Source organism: Felis catus, chromosome B3 (genome assembly GCF_018350175.1).
Source record: "Felis catus isolate Fca126 chromosome B3, F.catus_Fca126_mat1.0, whole genome shotgun sequence".
NCBI classification, from domain to species: Eukaryota; Metazoa; Chordata; class Mammalia; order Carnivora; family Felidae; genus Felis; species Felis catus.
The window spans coordinates 107,308,368-107,327,826 of NC_058373.1; the positions used below are offsets into that span (position 1 = coordinate 107,308,368).

The 19,459-nt window shown below is 37.1% G+C and overlaps 1 protein-coding gene across 3 annotated transcripts in view; it reads left to right on the forward strand.

Annotated features, from left to right (window-relative positions):
• MNAT1 (MNAT1 component of CDK activating kinase) overlaps positions 1 to 19,459 on the forward strand; it is a 224,797-nt gene that overhangs the window by 48,152 nt on the left and 157,186 nt on the right. For all 3 annotated transcript variants that reach the window (XM_019833090.3, XM_045060005.1, XM_045060006.1), the window contains exons 2-3: positions 13,715 to 13,867; positions 15,572 to 15,645. In XM_019833090.3, the coding sequence (XP_019688649.1) occupies positions 13,715 to 13,867; positions 15,572 to 15,645 (227 nt within the window). The remainder of the gene's footprint in view (positions 1 to 13,714; positions 13,868 to 15,571; positions 15,646 to 19,459) is intronic.

The window sequence follows — 19,459 nt, forward strand, 5'->3', positions numbered from 1 at the left end:
TTTTTTAGCTCCCTTAGGTGTAAGGTTAGGTTGTTTGAGATTTTCTTGGTTTTTATTTTATTTATTTTATTTTTATTTTTAACATTTATTTATTTTTGAGACAGAGAGAGAGAGAGAGAACATGAACAGGGGAGGGTCAGAGAAAGAGGGAGACACAGAATCTGAAACAGGCTCCAGGCTCTGAGCTGTCAGCCCAGAGCCCGACGCAGGGCTCGAACCCACGGACCGCGAGATCATGACCTGAGCCGAAGTCGGACGCTTAACCAACTGAGCCACCCAGGCACCCCTTCTTGGTTTTTAAACTAGGCATATATTGCTATAAACTTCCATGTTAGACTTCTTTTGCTACATTCCAGAGATTTTGGACCAGTATGTTTTCACTGTTATTTCTCTACATGTAATATTTAATTTCTTCTTTGATTTCTTGGTTGACCCATTCATTGTTTAGTAGCATGCTGTTTAACCTCCATGTATTTATGCACTTTCTGGATTTTTTCTTGTGCTTGATTTCTAGTTTCATAGCATTTATGGTGAGAAAAGATGCATTGTATGCCTTCAGTCTTTTAAAATTTGTTGAGGCTTGTTTTGTGGCCTTTGTGTGATCTATTCCGAAGAATGTTTTTTGTGCATTTGAAAAGAATGTGTATTATGCTGTTTAGGATGGAATGTTATGAATATATTTGTTAAATGCATCTGTTCCAGGGTGTCATTCAAAGCCATTGTTTACTTGTTGATTTTCTGTGTGGATGACCTGTCCATCGATGGAAGTGGGGTGTTAAAGTTCCATACTATTACTGCATTATTATTGATTAGTTCCTTTATGTTTGTTTTTAATTGTTTTTTGTATTTGGGTGCTTGCATGTTGGGTGCATAACATATTTATAATTGTTATATCTTCTTGTTGGATTGTCTGCTTTATTATTATATAGTGTCCTTCCTTTGTCTCTTGTTATAGTCTTTGTTTTAAAGAGTCTAGGGGGGCCTGGGTGGCTCAGTCGGTTAAACATCTGACTCTTGGTATTGGCTCAGGTCCTGATCTTGCTGTTGTGAGATCAAGTCCCGAATTGGGCTTCTTGCTGAGCATGGAGCCTGCTTGGGATTCTCTCTCTCCCTCTCTCTCTCTGCCCCCCTGCTGTTCATGCGTGTGTGCTCACTCTTTGTCAAAATAAATATATAAATTTAAAAAAATGAACTGTATCTTGTCTGATATAAGTATTGCTACCTCAACTTTCTTTTGACATCCATTTGCCTGATAAATGTTTCTCCATCCCCTCACTTTTTGTTTGTTTTGTTTTTAATTTTTGTAAATATTTATTTTTGGGACAGAGAGAGTGACACAGTGTGAGCACGGGAGGTGCAGAGAGAGAGGGAGACACAGAATCCAAAGCAGGCTCCAGGTTCTGAGATGGCAGCACAGAACCCAGTGCAGGGCTCAAACTCACAGACCATGAGGTCATGACCTGAGTCGAAGTCTGACGCTTAACTGACTGAGCCACCCAGGCTCCCCTCCATCTCCTCACTTTCAATCTGCATGTGTCTTTAGGTCTGAAAAGGGTCTCTTGTAGGCAGCATATAGATTGTATCTTTTTGTTTTTTTATTCCATTCTGTTACCTTATGTCTTTTAATTGGAGTGTTTAGTCCATTTATATTCTAAGTAATTATTGATAGATATGTATTTATTACCCATTTGTTACTTATTTTGTGGTGGTTTTTGTAGTTTTTCTCTGTTCCTTCTCTTGCGTCTCTTTAATGTTTTGCTGACTTTCTTTAGTGATATACTTTGATTCCTTTCTTTTTTATTTTTTGCATATCAGTGATTTTTGATCTGGGGTTATCATTTGGTTTATATATAACATCTTCTGCATATAATAGTCTATATGATGGTGATGGTCACTTAAGTTTTAGCCCATTCTTTTTCCTCTTCTCTCCACATTTTAAGTATATGGTGTCATATTTTACACCCTTTTATTTTGTGAACCCTTGACTGATTTTTACAGATACACTTATTTACTACTGTTTTTGTGTTTTCTACTTTTCACACCCTTACTTGTGGTCTTTTTTTTTTTTTTTTTTTTTTTTTTTTACTCAGTCCCCTTTAACATTTCTTGTAGGGCTGGTTTAGTGGTCATGAACTTCTTTAACTTTTGTTTGAGAAATTCTCTCTCTCCTTCTATTCTGAATGATGGCCTTGCTGGATAGAGTATTCTTGGCTCCAGAGTTTTTTCTTTCAGCACTTTGAGCATATCCTGCTACTCCCTACTGACCTGCAAAATTTCTGCTGAAAAATCCACTGATAGCCTTTTGGGGTTTCCCTTGTTTGTAACTGTGTTCTTTTCTCTTGCTGCTTTTTAAATTCTTTCTTCTCTTCTTCTCCCTGCCCCCCTCCTCCTCTTCTTCTTCTTCTTCGGTAAAGTTTATTTGTTTTGAGAGAGAGAGAGAGAGAGAGAGAGAGAGCGAGCGAGCGAGCAGGAGGGGAGCAGAGAGAGAGAAGGAGAGAGAGAGGCCCAAGCAGGCTCTGCACTGTCAGTGCAACTGTGAGATCATGACCTGAGCTGAGATCAAGAGTTGGATGCTTAACTGACTGAGCCACCCAGGTGCCCCTCAAATTCTTTCTTTATCACTACTTTTTTTTTTGCCATTTTATTTTATTTTTTAAATGTTTATTTTTGAAAGAGTGAAAGCAGGGGAGGGGCAGAGAGAGGGGGACAGAGGATCCAAAGCTGGCTCTGTGCTAACAGCAGTGAGTCCAATGTGAGGCTCAAACTTATACAAACCATGAGATTGTGACCTGCGCCAAAATAGGAAACTCAAATGACTGAGCCATCCAGGTGCCTACACAGCCCCAGCACCCTGCCTTTTTTTTTTTTTTTTTTTTTTTTTTACCATTTTAATCACTGTGTGTCTTGGTGTGGACCTTCTTGGGTTGATTTTTGTTGGGGCATCTCTGCCTCCTGGATCTGTATATATGTCTCCTTTCCCACATTATGGAAGTTTTCAGCTATTATTTTTTCAAATAACTTTTCTGCCCACTTTGTCTCTCTTCTCCTTCTAGGATCCCTATAATGAGAATGTTATTATGCTTGATGGAGTCATTCAGTTCCCTTAAGTCTGTTCTCATTTTGCATAATTTCTTTCTTTCACCTGCTCAGCTTGATTACTTTCCATTCCTCTGTCTTCCAGGTTTCTGATTCATTTCTCTACTTCCTCTAGCTGGCCATTTATTTCATCTAATGTATTTTTAATTTCATTTATTGTGTTCTTCATCTCTGATTTTTTTTTTTTATCTCTTTGTTGAGGGTCTTACTGTTGTCCTCCACTCTTTTCTCATTACTCTATCAGGTATATTATTTATATCCATTTTGCTTGCATCTCTTGGCTGTGGTCCAGAGCCACAGGACCTCTGGACTTGTGACATTTAGGAGATATTCCTCTGCCTCTTCATTTTGTTTCTCTCTGTGCCTATTTCTCTGTGTTAGGAAAGTCAGCTACTTCTGCTCTTGAAAGTAATAGCCTTATGAAGAAGAGGTTTTGTAGTGCCCTGTAGTGCATCGTGTCTTGTTTCCTAGAACCTGGTGCTTTAGGGGTGTCTCCTTATGTGTGTTGTGTGTGCCTGCTGTTGTGTGCTGGCTGCTTTATCCTTCAGTGAAGTGATCTGCAGAGGATGTAAAGCTTTGCTTGTTTTAGCTGGGGTTTTGTCCCTAGCTGGGGTGGAGTGTATAGTTTTAACAGGATGCGCAGGTTGGCCTGGGAGATGAGACCTGCGACTGCTTCCTCAGGGTGGGCAATTTTAACAAGATTGTGCACCACTCTGGCTGCCAGGACAGAGGGCCCGCAGAGCTTGTTGGGAGATGTGGTGGTGGCAAGGTTTGCACAGATCTTCTTGGTGGAGGGATGGGAGGTACCGATAGCACAGGGACTGAGGCAAGCATGACTGGAAAGGGCTGATTTGTTGAAGCACGGCAGGGTGGGGCTTGGAAGCAAGTTAGGTAGTGAGTGCTGGCCTGCTTGTTCCTGTTGGTGGTTGTGTGTTAATGCTGAGGGGCAGAGGTGGGAAAAGGTGCCTGACAGCTCCTTTGTTCCTGGAGGGGTCTTCCTGTGATCCCTACCCCTTGGGATACCTCTGAAATGAGTAAATAGCTCTCACTCCAGTATGCCACAGGCATTTTGCAAACTGCTGATTCTACACTGTATCTTCCCAGGCTGTTTGTAGTGTTGTCTCTTTCAGGGCGGGAAACTCAGTTTGTTATGCCCTTTGGGCTCTCCCAGAACTGAGCTTGCTGATTTTTAAAATTTCTGGTTTTAGGTCCCTCTGGTTGTAGGGACCTGACCAGGAGGGGCACCTGGCTGACTCATTTGGAAGAGCATCAAACTCTTGACCAAGAGGTCTTGAGTTCGAGCCCCAATTATGGGTGTAGAGATTACTAAAAAAAAAATAAAACATAAAAAAATAGAACACATGAAATTTGTTTTCAAAGCTAAGTTTTATGGGGATTTGTGTTCCTGGTGCGGGCTCTTTGGTGTGATAGTCTGTTTCTCACTCCTCTTTCTGTGGGCAGCTTTCCCCCTAACCCCTAGATGTCAGCAGTCAGTTTTGCTCCCCAACATTTCTCTGCCCTTCCTATCCTATTTGATGTGGCCAAAGATCCAAAAAGCTCAGAGAACAAGGAGGACAAATGCCCCCAAAAACCCACACCTAGGCATATCATTAGCAAATTACAGAAAATTAAAGAAAAAATGATGCCAGAAGGGGTAAATAACATCTCACTTATGAAGGAACAAAGATAAAAATTACATTCTTCTCTACCTTTAATTATGGAATTTGTTCTGCCAGTCTGGGTTGTTTTTTGGGTTATTTATGCTGGTGTGAGTGTTATCTAGTTACATTCATCGGATGAGGTGAGCTTAGGGTCCTTTTACTCCACCATCTTCTCAGCCTCTGTTGTGGTTTTAAATGGGCACTTCATGTGATTCCATTTTCTCTTTTTAGCACATCAGTCTTCTTTTTGTACTTTGGTAGTAGCTGCCCTAGAGTTTGCAATATACATTTATAACTAATCCAGATCCACTGGCAAAAAATACCATACCACTGCGCAGTAGTGTGAGAGCCTTATAATAACAAAATAGTTCCTCCCTCCTATTTCTTGTATCATCAGTGTCATTCATTTCACTTATATATAATCATACGTAGGCATATATACATGCATCTCCATATAGAAGTTTATATAATCAAATATGTTATTAGTTTGAACTACATCTTATTTGTTAGATTAATAATAAAAATGAAGTTATTATTTTATCTTCACTTATTTTTTTCTCAAGTGTTCTTTCTTAATGTAGATCTGCGTTTCTGACTCATTATTTTTATTTCTCTAAAGAACTTTTTTAAAACACTTCCTACAAGACAGGTCTTTTGGCAAAAATGTTTTTTCAATATTTGTCTGATAAAATATTCTTTCTTCACTTTTTTTTCTTTTTAATTTTTTTTCATGGTTTTTTTAATTTTTGAGACAGAGGGAGAGACAGAGCATTAGCAGGGGAGGGGCAGAGAGAGTGGAAGACACAGAATCCGAGGCAGGCTCCAGGCTCTGAGCTGGCAGCACAGAGCCCGACGTGGGGCTCGAACCCACGAACCGTGAGATCATAACCTGAGCTGAAGTCCAAGGCTCAACTGGCTGAGCCACCCAGGTGCCCCGTTCTTTCTTCACTTTTTTTTTTTAAATGTTTATTTATTTTTGAGACAGAGAGGGACAGAGCATGAACCGGGGAGGGTCAGAGAGAGAGGGAGACACAGAATCCGAAGCAGGCTCCAGACTCTGAGTGGTCATCACAGAGCCCAATGCAGGGCTCGAACTCATGGACCGTGAGATCATAACCTGAGCTGAAGTTGGATGCTCAACCGACTGAGCCACCCAGGCGCCCCTATTTCTTCACTTTTTAAGGGTAGTTTGGCAGGTTGGAGGTGTTTTTCCATAAACACCTTAAATATTTCAGTTAAATATTTCTCTTGTATGTCTTTTTGGGAGAGAAGTTGAATGTAATGCTTATATTCCTTTATAAGTGAGATGTTATTTCTTGCCTCTGGCTTCTTTCATAATTTTTTCTTTATCTTTAATTTTCTGTAATTTGTTAATGATATGCCTAGGTGTGGGTCTTTTGGGGGGGAATTTGTCCACCTTGGTGTTCTTTGAGCTTTTTGGATCTTTGGTTTAGTGTCTGATGTTAATTTAGGGGAAATTTTCAGTTATTGTGGTTTCACCTATTTCTTCTGTGTCTTTCCTCTCTTTCTGGTATTCTAGTTGCACATATCTTACACTTTTTGTAGATCTACAGCCCTTGGGTATTCTGTTCCATTCAGTCTTTTTCCCTTTGGTTTTCAGTTTTCGAGGATCATACTGATATATTCTCTTGCTCAAAGATGGTTTCCTCAGCTGTATCTAGTCTACTATTAAGGCCATCAAAGGCATTCTTCATTTCTGTTACACTATTTTTTTTTTAATCTCTACCATTTCTTTTTGGTTATTTCTTAGACTTTCCATCTGTTTATATCACTCATCTGTTCTTGCATTTTGTCTCCTTTATTTGTTAGGGACCTTAGCGTCTTAATTATGGTTGTTTTATATTCTTAATTAGATAATGCTAACATCCTTGCCATGTCTGGTTCTGAGCTTGCTCTGTGTCTTCCAGTTATGTTCTTTTGCCTTTTGGTGTGGCTTGTAAGTTTTTCTTGATAGCTGAACATGATATACTGTGTAAAAGAAACTGTTCTAAGTAGACTTTTAGTAATGTTGTGATGAGGTATTGGGAAAAGGGAAGTGTTCTATATTTCTGTGATTAGGTCCCAGACTTTTAGTGAGCCTATGCCTTTGGACTGTGAAGTTCATAAGTGTTTCACAGTTATTTTTTTTCTCCCTACTTAGATGGACTGGATGGCTAGAATCAGCTACAGTTGGTAATTTACCCTCCCCCAGGTTAGTTAGGCTCTGATAATACCCAAGCTAGTTAGGCTTTGGTTAATTAGTTTCATCTGAGAAACCTTGTTGAGAAACCTTGTTGAGAAGGTAGGGTGCATTGGTGTATTTCAAAATGATTTCTTTCTCCACATCCCCTTTTACATTCAAATTATATTTATTTTATTTTTAATTTTTTTTAATGTTTGTTTATTTTTGAGAGAGAGAGAGTCAGAGTGTGAACCGAGGAGGGGCAGAGAGAGAGGGAGAGGGACACAGGCTGTCAGCACAGAGCCTGATATGGGGCTCGAACCCACGAACCGCGAGACCTGAGTCAAAGTCAGAGCCACCCAGGCACCCCTCAAATTGTATTTCTTTGTAAATAACATTTATTGATCACATATAACCTGGTTCTCAGATACTTTGATTTTGGTCTCAGTACCTTTGATAGTCTTAAAAATTACTGAGGACTCCCCAAGAGCTTTTATTTATGAAGCTTTTATCTGTTAATAGTTACTATGTTGGACATTAAAATTGAGAAAATTTGAAAATATTTATTAAAAATATAAATAATATATTTTATAAAATATATTTTCCAAAACAAAAATTTTAGAGTAGTATTGCTTTATGTTTTATTTTACTTTATTTTACTTTATTTTACTTTATTTTATTTTATTTTATTTTATTTTATTTTATTTTATTTTATTTTATTTTATTTTATTTTTGAGAGAGAGGGAGAGAGAGAGTGCATGCAGTGGAGGGGCCAGGAAGAGAGAGAGAGAATCCCAAGCAGGCTTCATGCTCAGCCTGATGTGGGGCTTAATCCTATGACCCTGGGATCATGACCCAAGCTGAAATCGAGAGTCTGATGCTCAACTGACTGAGCCACCCAGGTGCCCCAGCATTGCTTTACATTTTTGCAAATCCCTTTGTTTGGGTTAAGAGAAGACAGATTGTGATATTTGCTTCTGTAACGAATCTACATTGTCACGTGTAATTTCCAATGAAGTATATGGAGATGATGTGACTTCCATAGATACATAGTTGGAAAATGGAGGAACCTATTGATACTTTTTCAAATAATGTAAATATTCTTTGGCCTACTTAGGTAAATATATATTTAGTTCCTTTGAGTTGTTGAGAAAGTGAAGGTGATGTTTTACTTAATGTAGGACCTACATTTCTGGATATCGTAGAACTAATTGAATCTGCCCTTAGCTTTCCCAAGGTAGATTTATAGAAATGGTCCTGATGGAGATGCATTCTTGGCTTGGTATCCTGGCAGTTTGTTTTCTTTAAATTCTCCAAGGCTCTGAATGCCCCTGGTGGCCATGTTGTGTTTCTTTACCATTCATATAATTGTTTGTTACGTCTCCCAGTGTGCAAGATTATTTCTGAAGCCCTTCATAAAGTTAGCAGGAGGATTTTTCTTTCAATTTCTAATTGACCTTCACTCTGTTTCTTCAACCATATGTTTGAAGGGGCATTGAGCCTCTGCAAAACTTGGATCTCAACATCAATACTATCATCTCCACAAACTTTTTGGCTATTCTAGTTCAAAACTGTTCATCAGTGGCAATAAGTAGAGTCCATGTATTTCAGGAAATACTAGACTCAGGATAGTACTTTTGGAACCGTCATTGGCTTGGAGCATTTGGAGTGTGATGTGTTAATAGTGGTCAAGAGTGTAGAGTGTAATTTGTTCACCTGTTGCTTATTGGCCGAAAGCTTATGGTAGTAGTATTCAGAGTATACCTTTATTACAGTTTTTGACTGTATTCTATTTTGACCACTATATTATAAGCCTTTCTATTTTGACCACTATATTATAAGCCTTTTCTATTTTGACCACTATATTATAAGCCTTTACGTACAAGTTGGTGTTACTCTCTTTGTATCCCTCGTAGAATGAAGGATATTGGTTTTGGGTATATTGAGTTTGAGGGAGTTTTATTTTTCTAAGTAAAAAAATGTAGCTGTGGGATGTCAGATAGGAAGTGTGCAATAGGCAGTGTCTAATAGGAACTCAGAAGGTATGTTTGGGCTAAAGGTAGACACTGGGGATTGTTAACTTACATCATTGTTAAGAGTAAGAGTGAAAGAGAAAATGTGGACTGTGAAGCAGACCAAGGTCAATTCTTGCTAGTTACATGATTTTAAGCCAGCTATTTGACTCCCCAGTGCTCAGTGACCTCATCTGTATAGTAAGGACAGTCATATGTACATCATAAGATGCCTAATGCATATTATCTTTGACTTCCTTCATTCTTTCCCACCCTTTTTCTAGAAAACATATACAGTGTTTTTCAACAGAGCATTTAAATTTGGCTTAGGAGTTTACTGGCAGGAGGGCAAAAAGGGAAATTAAATGTATTCCATGATCCTTGCTGTTTGTAAGGGGGGCACAAAAACCCATTTTGGTGGGGGGGGGGGCTCGTGTTTTCTTGTCACAGCTTACTAAATTACTAGCTCTTTCCTTATCCTCTGTGTATAGCTCAATTTTTCTGGCTCAGGATGGGCTTAAATGTCCTATTTGAATTTGTGCCTTATATTATTTGCTTGTTAGTTATAAGTTGTTGTGCTAAATGGTATAGCTTAGTTTGTTATAGTTAGTTATAAATTGCTGTGCTAAATGGTAATAGCCAACAGAAGATTGAATGGTTATTTTGAATTCTAAGACAGTGAAAAAAATGGATGAACATAATTTTTCTTTTTAATTTTGAGAATAAGCTGTATTCCCCAGAGTTTGTAGGGAGAAGTTTATAATGTTTTAACATGTGCTCTCCCAGGCCATCCCTTCTATTTTTATGGATGAATTCTTTATTTGACTCCCAAAACACTTTGTTGCAATAGTTTTTTCCCTCAAGCTTTGGAATAGATAAGATTATGAATTCCCTTTTAGGTATAAGATGATACATAACAATGTAACCTTTAGGTTACAGAAAAGTTATTTACAGGTTCTAGAAAAGTTAGGCAGCATATTTTGAGAGAAAAAATTCCCTTAATATCTAGCTCCTACCCTATAGAGTTCAGTACACATGGGTTTAAGGAATAATTTTTATAGGGATAAAATTTTTCTTTAACAGAAGTTATCACTTGTTTATCTTTCAAGACCATAGACTTCTGTTTGGAGTTGTTTCAGGAAGTCAGTGAGCTAAAGAAGAATGGAAAGTCCTGATAAAACTAGATTACTTCCAAGAAAGTCTTAAATACAAAATTTATGATTATTTACCTTTTTCTAAGTCAGTTAATTCTATTTAAAATAAAAAAAAATTTTTTTTACTTGAGAGAGAGAGCGAGTGAGCATGCGAGTGGGGGAGAGGGACAGAAGGAGAGAGAGAGAGAATCCCAAGCAGGTTCCATGTAGAGCCTGATGTGGGGCTTGATCCCATGACTCTGGGATCATGACCTGAGCTGAAATCAAGAGTTGGTCGTTCAACCAGCTGAGCCACCCACCCATGTGTCCCTTAATCTATTTTAATAATTACTGAAATTCTACATGGAATATAATTCCTCTTGAAAAATTAAAGGAAATAAGTCAGATAAAAAATCTTGACAAAGGAATATAAGCAGCTAACTATTGATATAAGAAAATAAAATCTAAAAATAAGTTGTTTAGGGGCACCTGGGTAGCTTAGTCAGTTGAGCATATGACTTCAGCTCAGGTCATGATCTCAATGTTTGTGAGTTCCAGCCCAGCATCGGGCTGTCTGCTGTCAGCACAAAGCCTGGTTCTGATCCTCTGTCTCCCTCTCTCTCTGCCCCTCCCCTGCTCACTCACACTCTCTCTCAAAAATAAATAAACATTAAAAAAAATAAATAAATAAGTTGTTTAGAGAGAAAAGAAGGTGGGCACCATTCTGGTTTTCAAAAACAAGAGAAAATCATAACGCTATCTTTGGGAATGGGTAATGACTGGGGATTTGGGCTTTTCCAGCAAACTTTCCTGTACGCTGAAAAATAGGAAATTTTGTATGAAAAACTTTCTTGCACTCTTGGAGGCCAAAGCTTGATCGTTTACTGCTGCTTTGGTTGTTCTGTTGCCAGATGAAGTGAACTAGCAATTACCAACTTTTTCTTCTGTTTTTTTTTTTTTTAATATATATGACTGGTTTCATATAAAAACTTTGTAAATATGTATTTTATAAATATAGAAAAAAATTGGTCACATAAACTCTACACCTAAAGTAGTTATGTTATCTGTGGGAAGTGTGATATAGAACAGAATGAGGTAGAGTTTTCATTTTTTTTCTCTGTATGCTTCTATCTTTGAGCTTTAAAAAGAGAGTTATTTGTGTTTTCAGCAGTTAAAATTGGGAAGGGAAGACTTATAGGAAAATAAATTATTTTAAAAATTCTCTAATACTGTAGAAATCCTTATGATTTAAGACAGATTTTTAATTTTTTTTTTTAAGTGAGAGTATGCGTGAGCAGGGGAGGGGCAGAGGGAGAAAGAGAATCTCAGGCAGACTCCTCACCCCTCACCCCACCCAACCAAGATCATGACCTGACGTGAAACCAAGAGTTAGACACTTAACCAGCTGAGCCACCAGGCACCCTTTAAGGTGTATTTTTAAAAAATAGAGATGTAAAATTGATCATGAAACAAATAATGTAACTAATATGCAGTATGACTTTTAGAAATATTAAAGTTTTCTGTATTGCCTTGTTAAGTGAATTATCAACTGAATCTACTCTACAAGACCTTGAAATATAGAATATTATTTGTGTGTTGATAGTTTTGAGTGTTTTAGATGGCTCCTTGCTTATCAATATCTTTAGTCAATATATTTTTAAAGTGTGCTCATTTTCATCTTATGCAGTTGGATTTAATTTTCTTTAACCACAAACATTAGGGGAAATGCACCACTCCCAATCTTCTGAATCCCAAAGTGAATTTTCTGGGGATTTGTTGATCTAGATAATGACAGTTGTGATCTTTGTTCTTTCAGGATTTTTTTCCCTCTAATATTTGATGGCACCATTAAGATAGAAGAAATACACAAAGTCAATGCTAGTATTTTACTAGTAACCAACCTTAAAAATTCTTACTACCCTGTGTCATTCTTCTCATTTAGCTTTCTCTACAAGTCAGCCACATACCTGGAAGAAATAAACGTTTACCTTTTTCACTAGAATTTCTGTTTTCCCCTCTTATATTCATTTTTTTAATTATGTGTAGTTTATTGAGTACTTAGTATTTGTCAGGCACTGGGGATAGAGAACAGTAGTCCAGATTCCTGCTGTCATGAAATGTATATTATATCCTAGTAGAGGTTACAGAAAATCAACACATAAATAATTTCAGATAATGCTAAGAAAGGAGTGATTAGGGCTGGTGTCGTCCTAACCTATGTGGAGTTGGCAAGATTACAACTGGAGAAATGAATATCAAAATGTTTAAATATTTATAAGTTAAGGATCAAGCTACACATCCATGCTGCCCACTTCTCAAGGGCTGGCATCCTCAAGACCCAGAGGCTAAAGGAACTGTTGTTCTCTTCTCCTAGCCAGCCTTTCTACTTGCTAGTCTGATTAGTAGCATGGATGACTTGGGGCAGAGCAGGGATGGTTGAGTGGTGCCTGGACCCATCAAAAACAGTATGTGAACTGATCCTGTCAACTCCCTAGGAATCCAGTACAGAGAGGTTAACCTCTTTAAGTCCTTGTTTTTCTAACTCAAGGCTTTCAGGAAATTCTCAGCTCTTCCCCAGATTGCACTACCCGAGAAGAGAGCAGGGAATGCAGGTATCTGGGACACGTGGCTTAACCAGGCAGTCCTTCTTGGTGGATTTGGGGCAGCCAACCTTAACTGATTAAAGTTTTTATGAGGAAACATTCCTTCTGTGATTTCTCAGGGCAGAAGTTGTGATTTTTTCCTTTCTCCGTGGATACTGTGGCACAGTCACCTTATCCTTTGGCCTGGGGCAGGGCTGGGGTGGGGGAGACCTCTTTCAGCTAGCACTCTCCCTTGTAATTCCCACTTGCTCACTTGCTTCCTGAACTTTCAAAAAAACCTTCCTTACAAGGCTAAAAGAAAAAAAAGTCTTTGTTTTAGTGATTGTGGTATGCAGAGCCTAGGCTTCTGACCTAGGCTTTTCTTGCCTAGGTCTAGGAGTGGCACTGGAATGGAGGTGACCACAGACCGCTCTTTTACACGCCTCTTTGACTTTTTCCTATCTGCTACCTCTGAATCCGCCTAGCCCCCAACTCCATTTTTTTTATTTTTTATTTTTTTTACATTTTATTTATTTTTGAGAGAGTGAGCACGAGAGCGTGAGAGCAAGCACAAGTGGGGGAGGGGCAGAGAGAGAGGGAGACACAGAATCCAAAGCAGGCTCCAGGCTCCAGGCTCCAAGCTGTCAGCACAGAGCCCAACGCGGGCCTCCAACTCACAAACCTTGAGATCGTGACCTGAGCTGAAGTCGGATGCTTAACCGACTGAGCCACCTAGGCGCCCCTCAACTCCATTTGTTTTAATTTGTAAATTTGTTTAATGTGTAAAATGAAACTGATACCCTTTAGGATACCTATGTCAGAAAAGTAAGCTCTAAATGAAAATAAATATTTTCTAAAAGATTTTTTTGTGAGAGCTTTAAGTAGCAATGATTAATTTTCCTATCTCTGACTACCACCCCCCCCCCCCCAGGGGGAAAAAACACACTCAACCAAAAAACCACCAGAGCAAACAACAAAAAACAAACTATATAATATTGTTGTGGATTTGAGTACTGACTTAAAGGTTGTCTTGTATTTTCTCTTTCAGGTGTGAAAGTTGTGTGGATTTACTATTTATGAGAGGAGCTGGAAACTGTCCTGAATGTGGCACTCCACTTAGAAAGAGCAACTTTAGGGTACAACTCTTTGAAGATCCTACTGTGGACAAGGAGGTTGAGATTCGGAAAAAAGTGCTAAAAATGTAAATATTATTGTTTGGATATACAAAGAGGACTTTAACAATTATTTAAGTAATTGATATAATTATTTATTGATGGAAATATGGACAGTTTGGCAAGTGAATAAGTATAAATTCATCTATGCATTTGTTCAACAGAAATTGATTAAGTTCTAAGAGAACTCAGAAATATTTATCTAGCCTTTGTTAGAGAAGTGTAGATCCTCTGGATTGATGGCTTTACAATTTATATATTTACTATATATTTTTTAATTTAGTTAACATATATTGAGTACCTACTGTGTGCAAGCACTGTGTTATGCATTTTAGGTACTAGGTGGAAATGAGTGAAATAGCTATGGACCTTGCCCTCATAAGGCTTAGAGTATAGTAGTATAGGATAGCATGGAGGTAGATAATAAGACAGGCAAACTAAACAACTATGTGACTATGAATTGAGAAAAATACTATGAAGTTAGTGACAGTATTGGTGTAGGTCACTGATATCATGTTTAAATTGAGATTTGAAGGGGGCGCCTGGGTGGCCCAGTTGGTTGAGCGTCTGACTTTGGCTCAGGGCATGATCTCACAGCTCTGTGAGTTCGAGCCCCGCATCGGGCTCTGTGCTGATGGCTTGGAGCCTGGAGCCTGCTTCGGATTCTGTGTCTCCCTCTCTCTCTGCCTCTAACCCACTTGCATTCTGTGTCTCTCAAAAATAAATATTAAAAAAAATTAAAAATAAATAATAAATAGAGATTTGAAGGCTGTTATATAATGTGTTGTAATTTGTTTTAATATCTATCTTTATGTATGGACATATGTATTTATTTTTAATATTTTTTTCATTTATAATTTAGTTTTTACTCTTTGTGAATAGTTTTGGGTTTTATTTTATCTGTCCTTTTATTAAAAGTCACTTGATTATTTTTGAAGTTTAAAGAATATATAAATAGAATATATTTATCTACATATAATATTTAAATACATATTTAAATATCATATTTAAACATATTTACTTAAATATATTTAAATATATGTATTTAAATAAATATATTTACAATATATTATATTTAATATATTTAATATATATGTTTTATATATATATATATATATATATATATATATATGATATTTTTGGTGGTGTATGTTTCAACCTAGGTCACCAGTGTTTTAGCAGCATCTTTCTAGGTATTTAATCTGTGTTACTTCCTTAATGCCCCCAGTTGCTCTTGTTATTTGTATTACCTCTGAGAGATAGTCTCTTTTAGATTCTTATTTTTTATTGATCCCTTATAGTTTTTCTAATTCTTTACAGGTACATTACAATACTTACAGAATTCTATGCTCTAGTATTCTTTAGACTATAGTTGTCATGAAAAATAGGAAGGTGTCTTTTGAATTAATCTTTAGCTTTCTGAAAGTTAGCAAATCAATTTATAACAAGTAAATAAGGTTCCTAATTTCTTTTTCTTTATTTTCCATAAGCTTTAGAGGAATTTAACATATTTTATCTTTCTCTTTTGATTCTATTCTGCCTTTGTAGTCATAAGAATTTAAGAACGACATTTTTGGTCTAATTACAAACACGGTGTCAAGAAAACAGTGTTTTATTTAGTAAGCAATCCTTTTCTATGTATCATGAATAAAATAGGTAAGAAGAAACAAACTGATTAGATAATATTGAAAACAAGAGGTATGTAATGTGTTGATTTTTTTTTTTTCTTAAAGATACAATAAAAGAGAAGAAGACTTTCCTAGTCTAAGAGAATATAATGATTTTCTGGAAGAAGTGGAAGAAATTGGTATGTTTTTTTTTTTTTTTTTTTTACTTTCTGTAATTTATTAATTTTTTCTAATTTACATCCAAGTTAGTTAGTACATGGTGCAACAGTGATTTCAGGAGTAGATTCCTTAAGCCCCTTACCCATTTAGCTCATCCCCCCCAACTCTGTTTGTTCTCTATATTTCAGAGTCTTTTATATTTTGTCCCTCTCCCTGTTTTTATATTACTTTTGCTTCCCTTCCCTAATGTTCATCTGTTTTGTAACTTAAAGTCCTCCTATGAGTGAAGTCATATGAATTTGTCTTTCTCTAATTTCGCTTAGTATAATACCCTCTAGTTCCATCCACATAGTTGCAAATGGCAAGTTTCATTCTTTTTGATTGCTGAGTAATACTCCATTGTATATATATGCCACATCTACTTTATCCATTCATCCATCGATGGACATTTGGGCTCTTACCATACTTTGGCTATTGTTGATAGTGCTGCTGTGAACATTGGGGTGCATGTGCCCCTTTGAAATAGCACACCTGTATCCGTTAGATAAATACCTAGTAGTGCAATTGCTAGGTCGTAGGGTAGATCTATTTTTCATTTTTTGAGGAACCTCCATACTGTTTTCCAGAGTGGCTGCACCAGTTTGCATTCCCACCATCAGTGCATAAGAGATCCTCTTTTTCCGCACCCTTGCCAACATCTTTTGTTGCCTGAGTTGTTAATGTTAGCCATTCTGACAGGTGTAAGGTGGTATCTCATTGTGGTTTTGATTTGTATTTCCCTGATGATGAGTGACGTTGAGCATTTTTTCATGTGTCCGTTGGCCATTTGGATGTCTTCTTTGGAGATGTATCTATTCATGTCTTTTGCCCATTTCTTCACTGGATTATTTATTTTTTTGGGTGTTGAGTTTTCTAAGTTCTTTATAGATTTTGGGTCTTAACCCTTTATCTGATATGTCGTTTGCAAATGTCTTCTCCCATTCTGTCAGTTGTCTTTTAGTTTTGCTGATTGTTGCCTTCGCTTTGCAGAAGCTTTTTATTTTGATGAGGTCCCAATAGTTCATTTTGGCTTTTGTTTCCCTTGCCTCCGGAGCCATGTTGAGTAAGAAGTTGCTGCGGCTGAGGTCAAAGAGGTTTTTATCTGCTTTTTCCTCAAGGATTTTGATGGCTTCCTGTCACATTGAGGTCTTTCATCCATTTTGAGTTTATTTTTGTGTATGGTGTAAGAAAGTTGTCCAGGTTGATTTTTCTGCATCTCTCTGTCCAGTTTTCCCAGCACCACTTGCTGAAGAGACTGCCTTTATTCCATTGGATATTCTTTCCTGCTTTTTCAAAGATTGGTTGGCCATATGTTTGTGAGTCCATTTCTGGGTTCTGTATTCTGTTCCACTGATCTGAGTGTCTGTTTTTGTGCCAGTACCTTACTGTCTTGATGATTACAGCTTTGTAATACATCTTGAAGTCTGAGGAAATTGGTATGTTTTTGATGCTTGTACTTTTGGTTGCTACCCTATGTACTTTTATCTTTTATATGCCTAAGACAACATCTCACAGAAAAATCTCTAACAAGTTTTGTTGTGATAGCTGACATTTTTTACCTATTTACTTTCAGTTGTACTTGAATCATGTTTGTTAAATAGAAGGCATGCTTAAGTAAAGGACATACTTAAGTCATAAACATTTTGTTTTAGGAAAAGTCTTATCACTTTGTATCTGGGGAAAAAAGACTGTATCTCTGTATATCTGTATGTTGATGGGGCATTAGAGTCAACACAAGTAACGAATATACAGATTTTTAAAAAATAGTATTTCTAGTAACTGTGTCTATGGTGACTAAAGCCATATGTTGTTTATCATTTATGTCTCTGTGCATACAGTATTTTGAAAATAGTCAGAAGCAGTTGACTGTTGAAGTGGCATTCTGTTTTTCATGTTATGCTTGAATCAGAGGATAGAGTAATCTTGGGGCCTTTTCTTTTGTGATTAGTCAAAAGGATGCTTTCATCAAAAGAAAGGATTATTTTTTCTTTCTTAAATAAGATTTCATAGATGTTAAAGAACCTGGAAGTTGTTATACTTCAATTAAAAAAAAAGTTAATGTTTTTTTTTAAAGCTGCCATAATTATTATTACTCCATATAGTTTTGGAAATATTATCAAAATTATAGACTGTGAAGATAAGAATGAGACGTAGGGAATTAAATCATCTTTTTTATTCTTCTCTTCTCACTATACTTCTGTTATTTCATATTTAAAATATAAATATAACAAACTGATCATTCTTTAGAAGGTTTATATATGGGGAAAATTTTTAGAAAACTTGAACTCTTGAGTAATGGAGTATTCTAATGCCTTTAATTTCTTTATTAACTAAGAAAAACCCAGAGAATCTTTTTATTTCAACTGTAATTAAAACTTTTCTAAAATATCTAAGTTCACTTGTTAGGTTATAGCAAATAGCATGTACAGAATATAACAAGCTTTTTCTTGGATCTTTTAATGCCTTGGAGCCATTGCTTTTTTTATTTAATTGTATTCATTACACTTTGTGTATAATGTTAGCAATCATCAGTGGCTTGGATTTTAGTTGAAAAGGGGGTGGAATTGGAAGTGCCAAGGCAAAGTAGAAAAGTTAGCATATAGACGGAGAAGATACACCCCCCAAATCTGCAAGAACTGGGAAAATGTAAAAATCTGGCTGTATGTAGATATTAAGTACAGGACAGGAAGTTGGGTAGTAAGCAGGAAGAAATCCAGCTCATGTTTATTCTGAAGGCAATGTCATTAGTCAACAGTCTGGTCAGGCAATAAAGAGAAAGGAGATTATGTCACAGAGCTAGTTGAATACATGGTCACAAGTCCAAGCAGGCAGGTAAGATAATCTAAAGAAACTGATGGACAAAGAAGGTGGGGAAAGCGGGCAGGGATCTTGATTCTAGAATAAGGTTCTGGTTGAGCCATTGTTTCATACACACACACACACCCACACACACACATTTAAGCTTATTTATTTTGAGAGAGAAAGAGAGAGAGTGCGCGTGGGCATGCACACACGGGGGAGGGGCAGAGAGAGAGGGAGACAGAGAATCCCTGTGCTGACACTCAGGCGCCCAAGATATTTTTTTTTATGAGATGAATTACTTTGAATATATAAATAACCTGGGACCCATAGGTAAAACCATGTTTATGTCTAGAAGTGGGAGCTAGGATTGACAAGTAAGAACAAGTCTGGGTATTATGGCTTATAGGATATGTAGTCCTTTCCTTACCAGATAGGAAAACTGTGGCTTGGAGCATTTAATTTGAAAGTGATTCTGCTATCATGTGTATTCATGAAAGACTATCTTCAGTTGCAGTATGTTAAAACTTTCTTGATCCGTTGGGGTGACTGACATTTCCCAGTCCTCCCATAAAAAGTACTGATTGATGTCCAAAGCATAATGAAGATGACCCTTGTTCATTAGAAGATGTCCTCACGTACACTTTTGTACTTCTCTCACCAGTTCACTTATATACTGAGAGTTGTTTGCATTGGTAACCAAGTCTTCTTATGTTAAACTTACAATTATGTAATTTAATTAAGTAGTTCATGTGTTAGGAAAAAAATTGCAAATCTCCTGAAGCATTCTGCTTCTCAAGTTCTTTTTCCACTTTAAAAAATGGAAACTGAACAGTGTAGGTGACAGGTGTGGTTTATACAGGAAAGAAGCAGGGGTGCCTGGGTGGCTCAGTCTGTTAAGCATCCGACTCCTGGTTTTGGCTTAGGTCATGATCTCACTGCTTCGTGGGTTCGAGCCCCATATTGGGCTCTGTGCTGGCAGCACGGAGCCTGCTT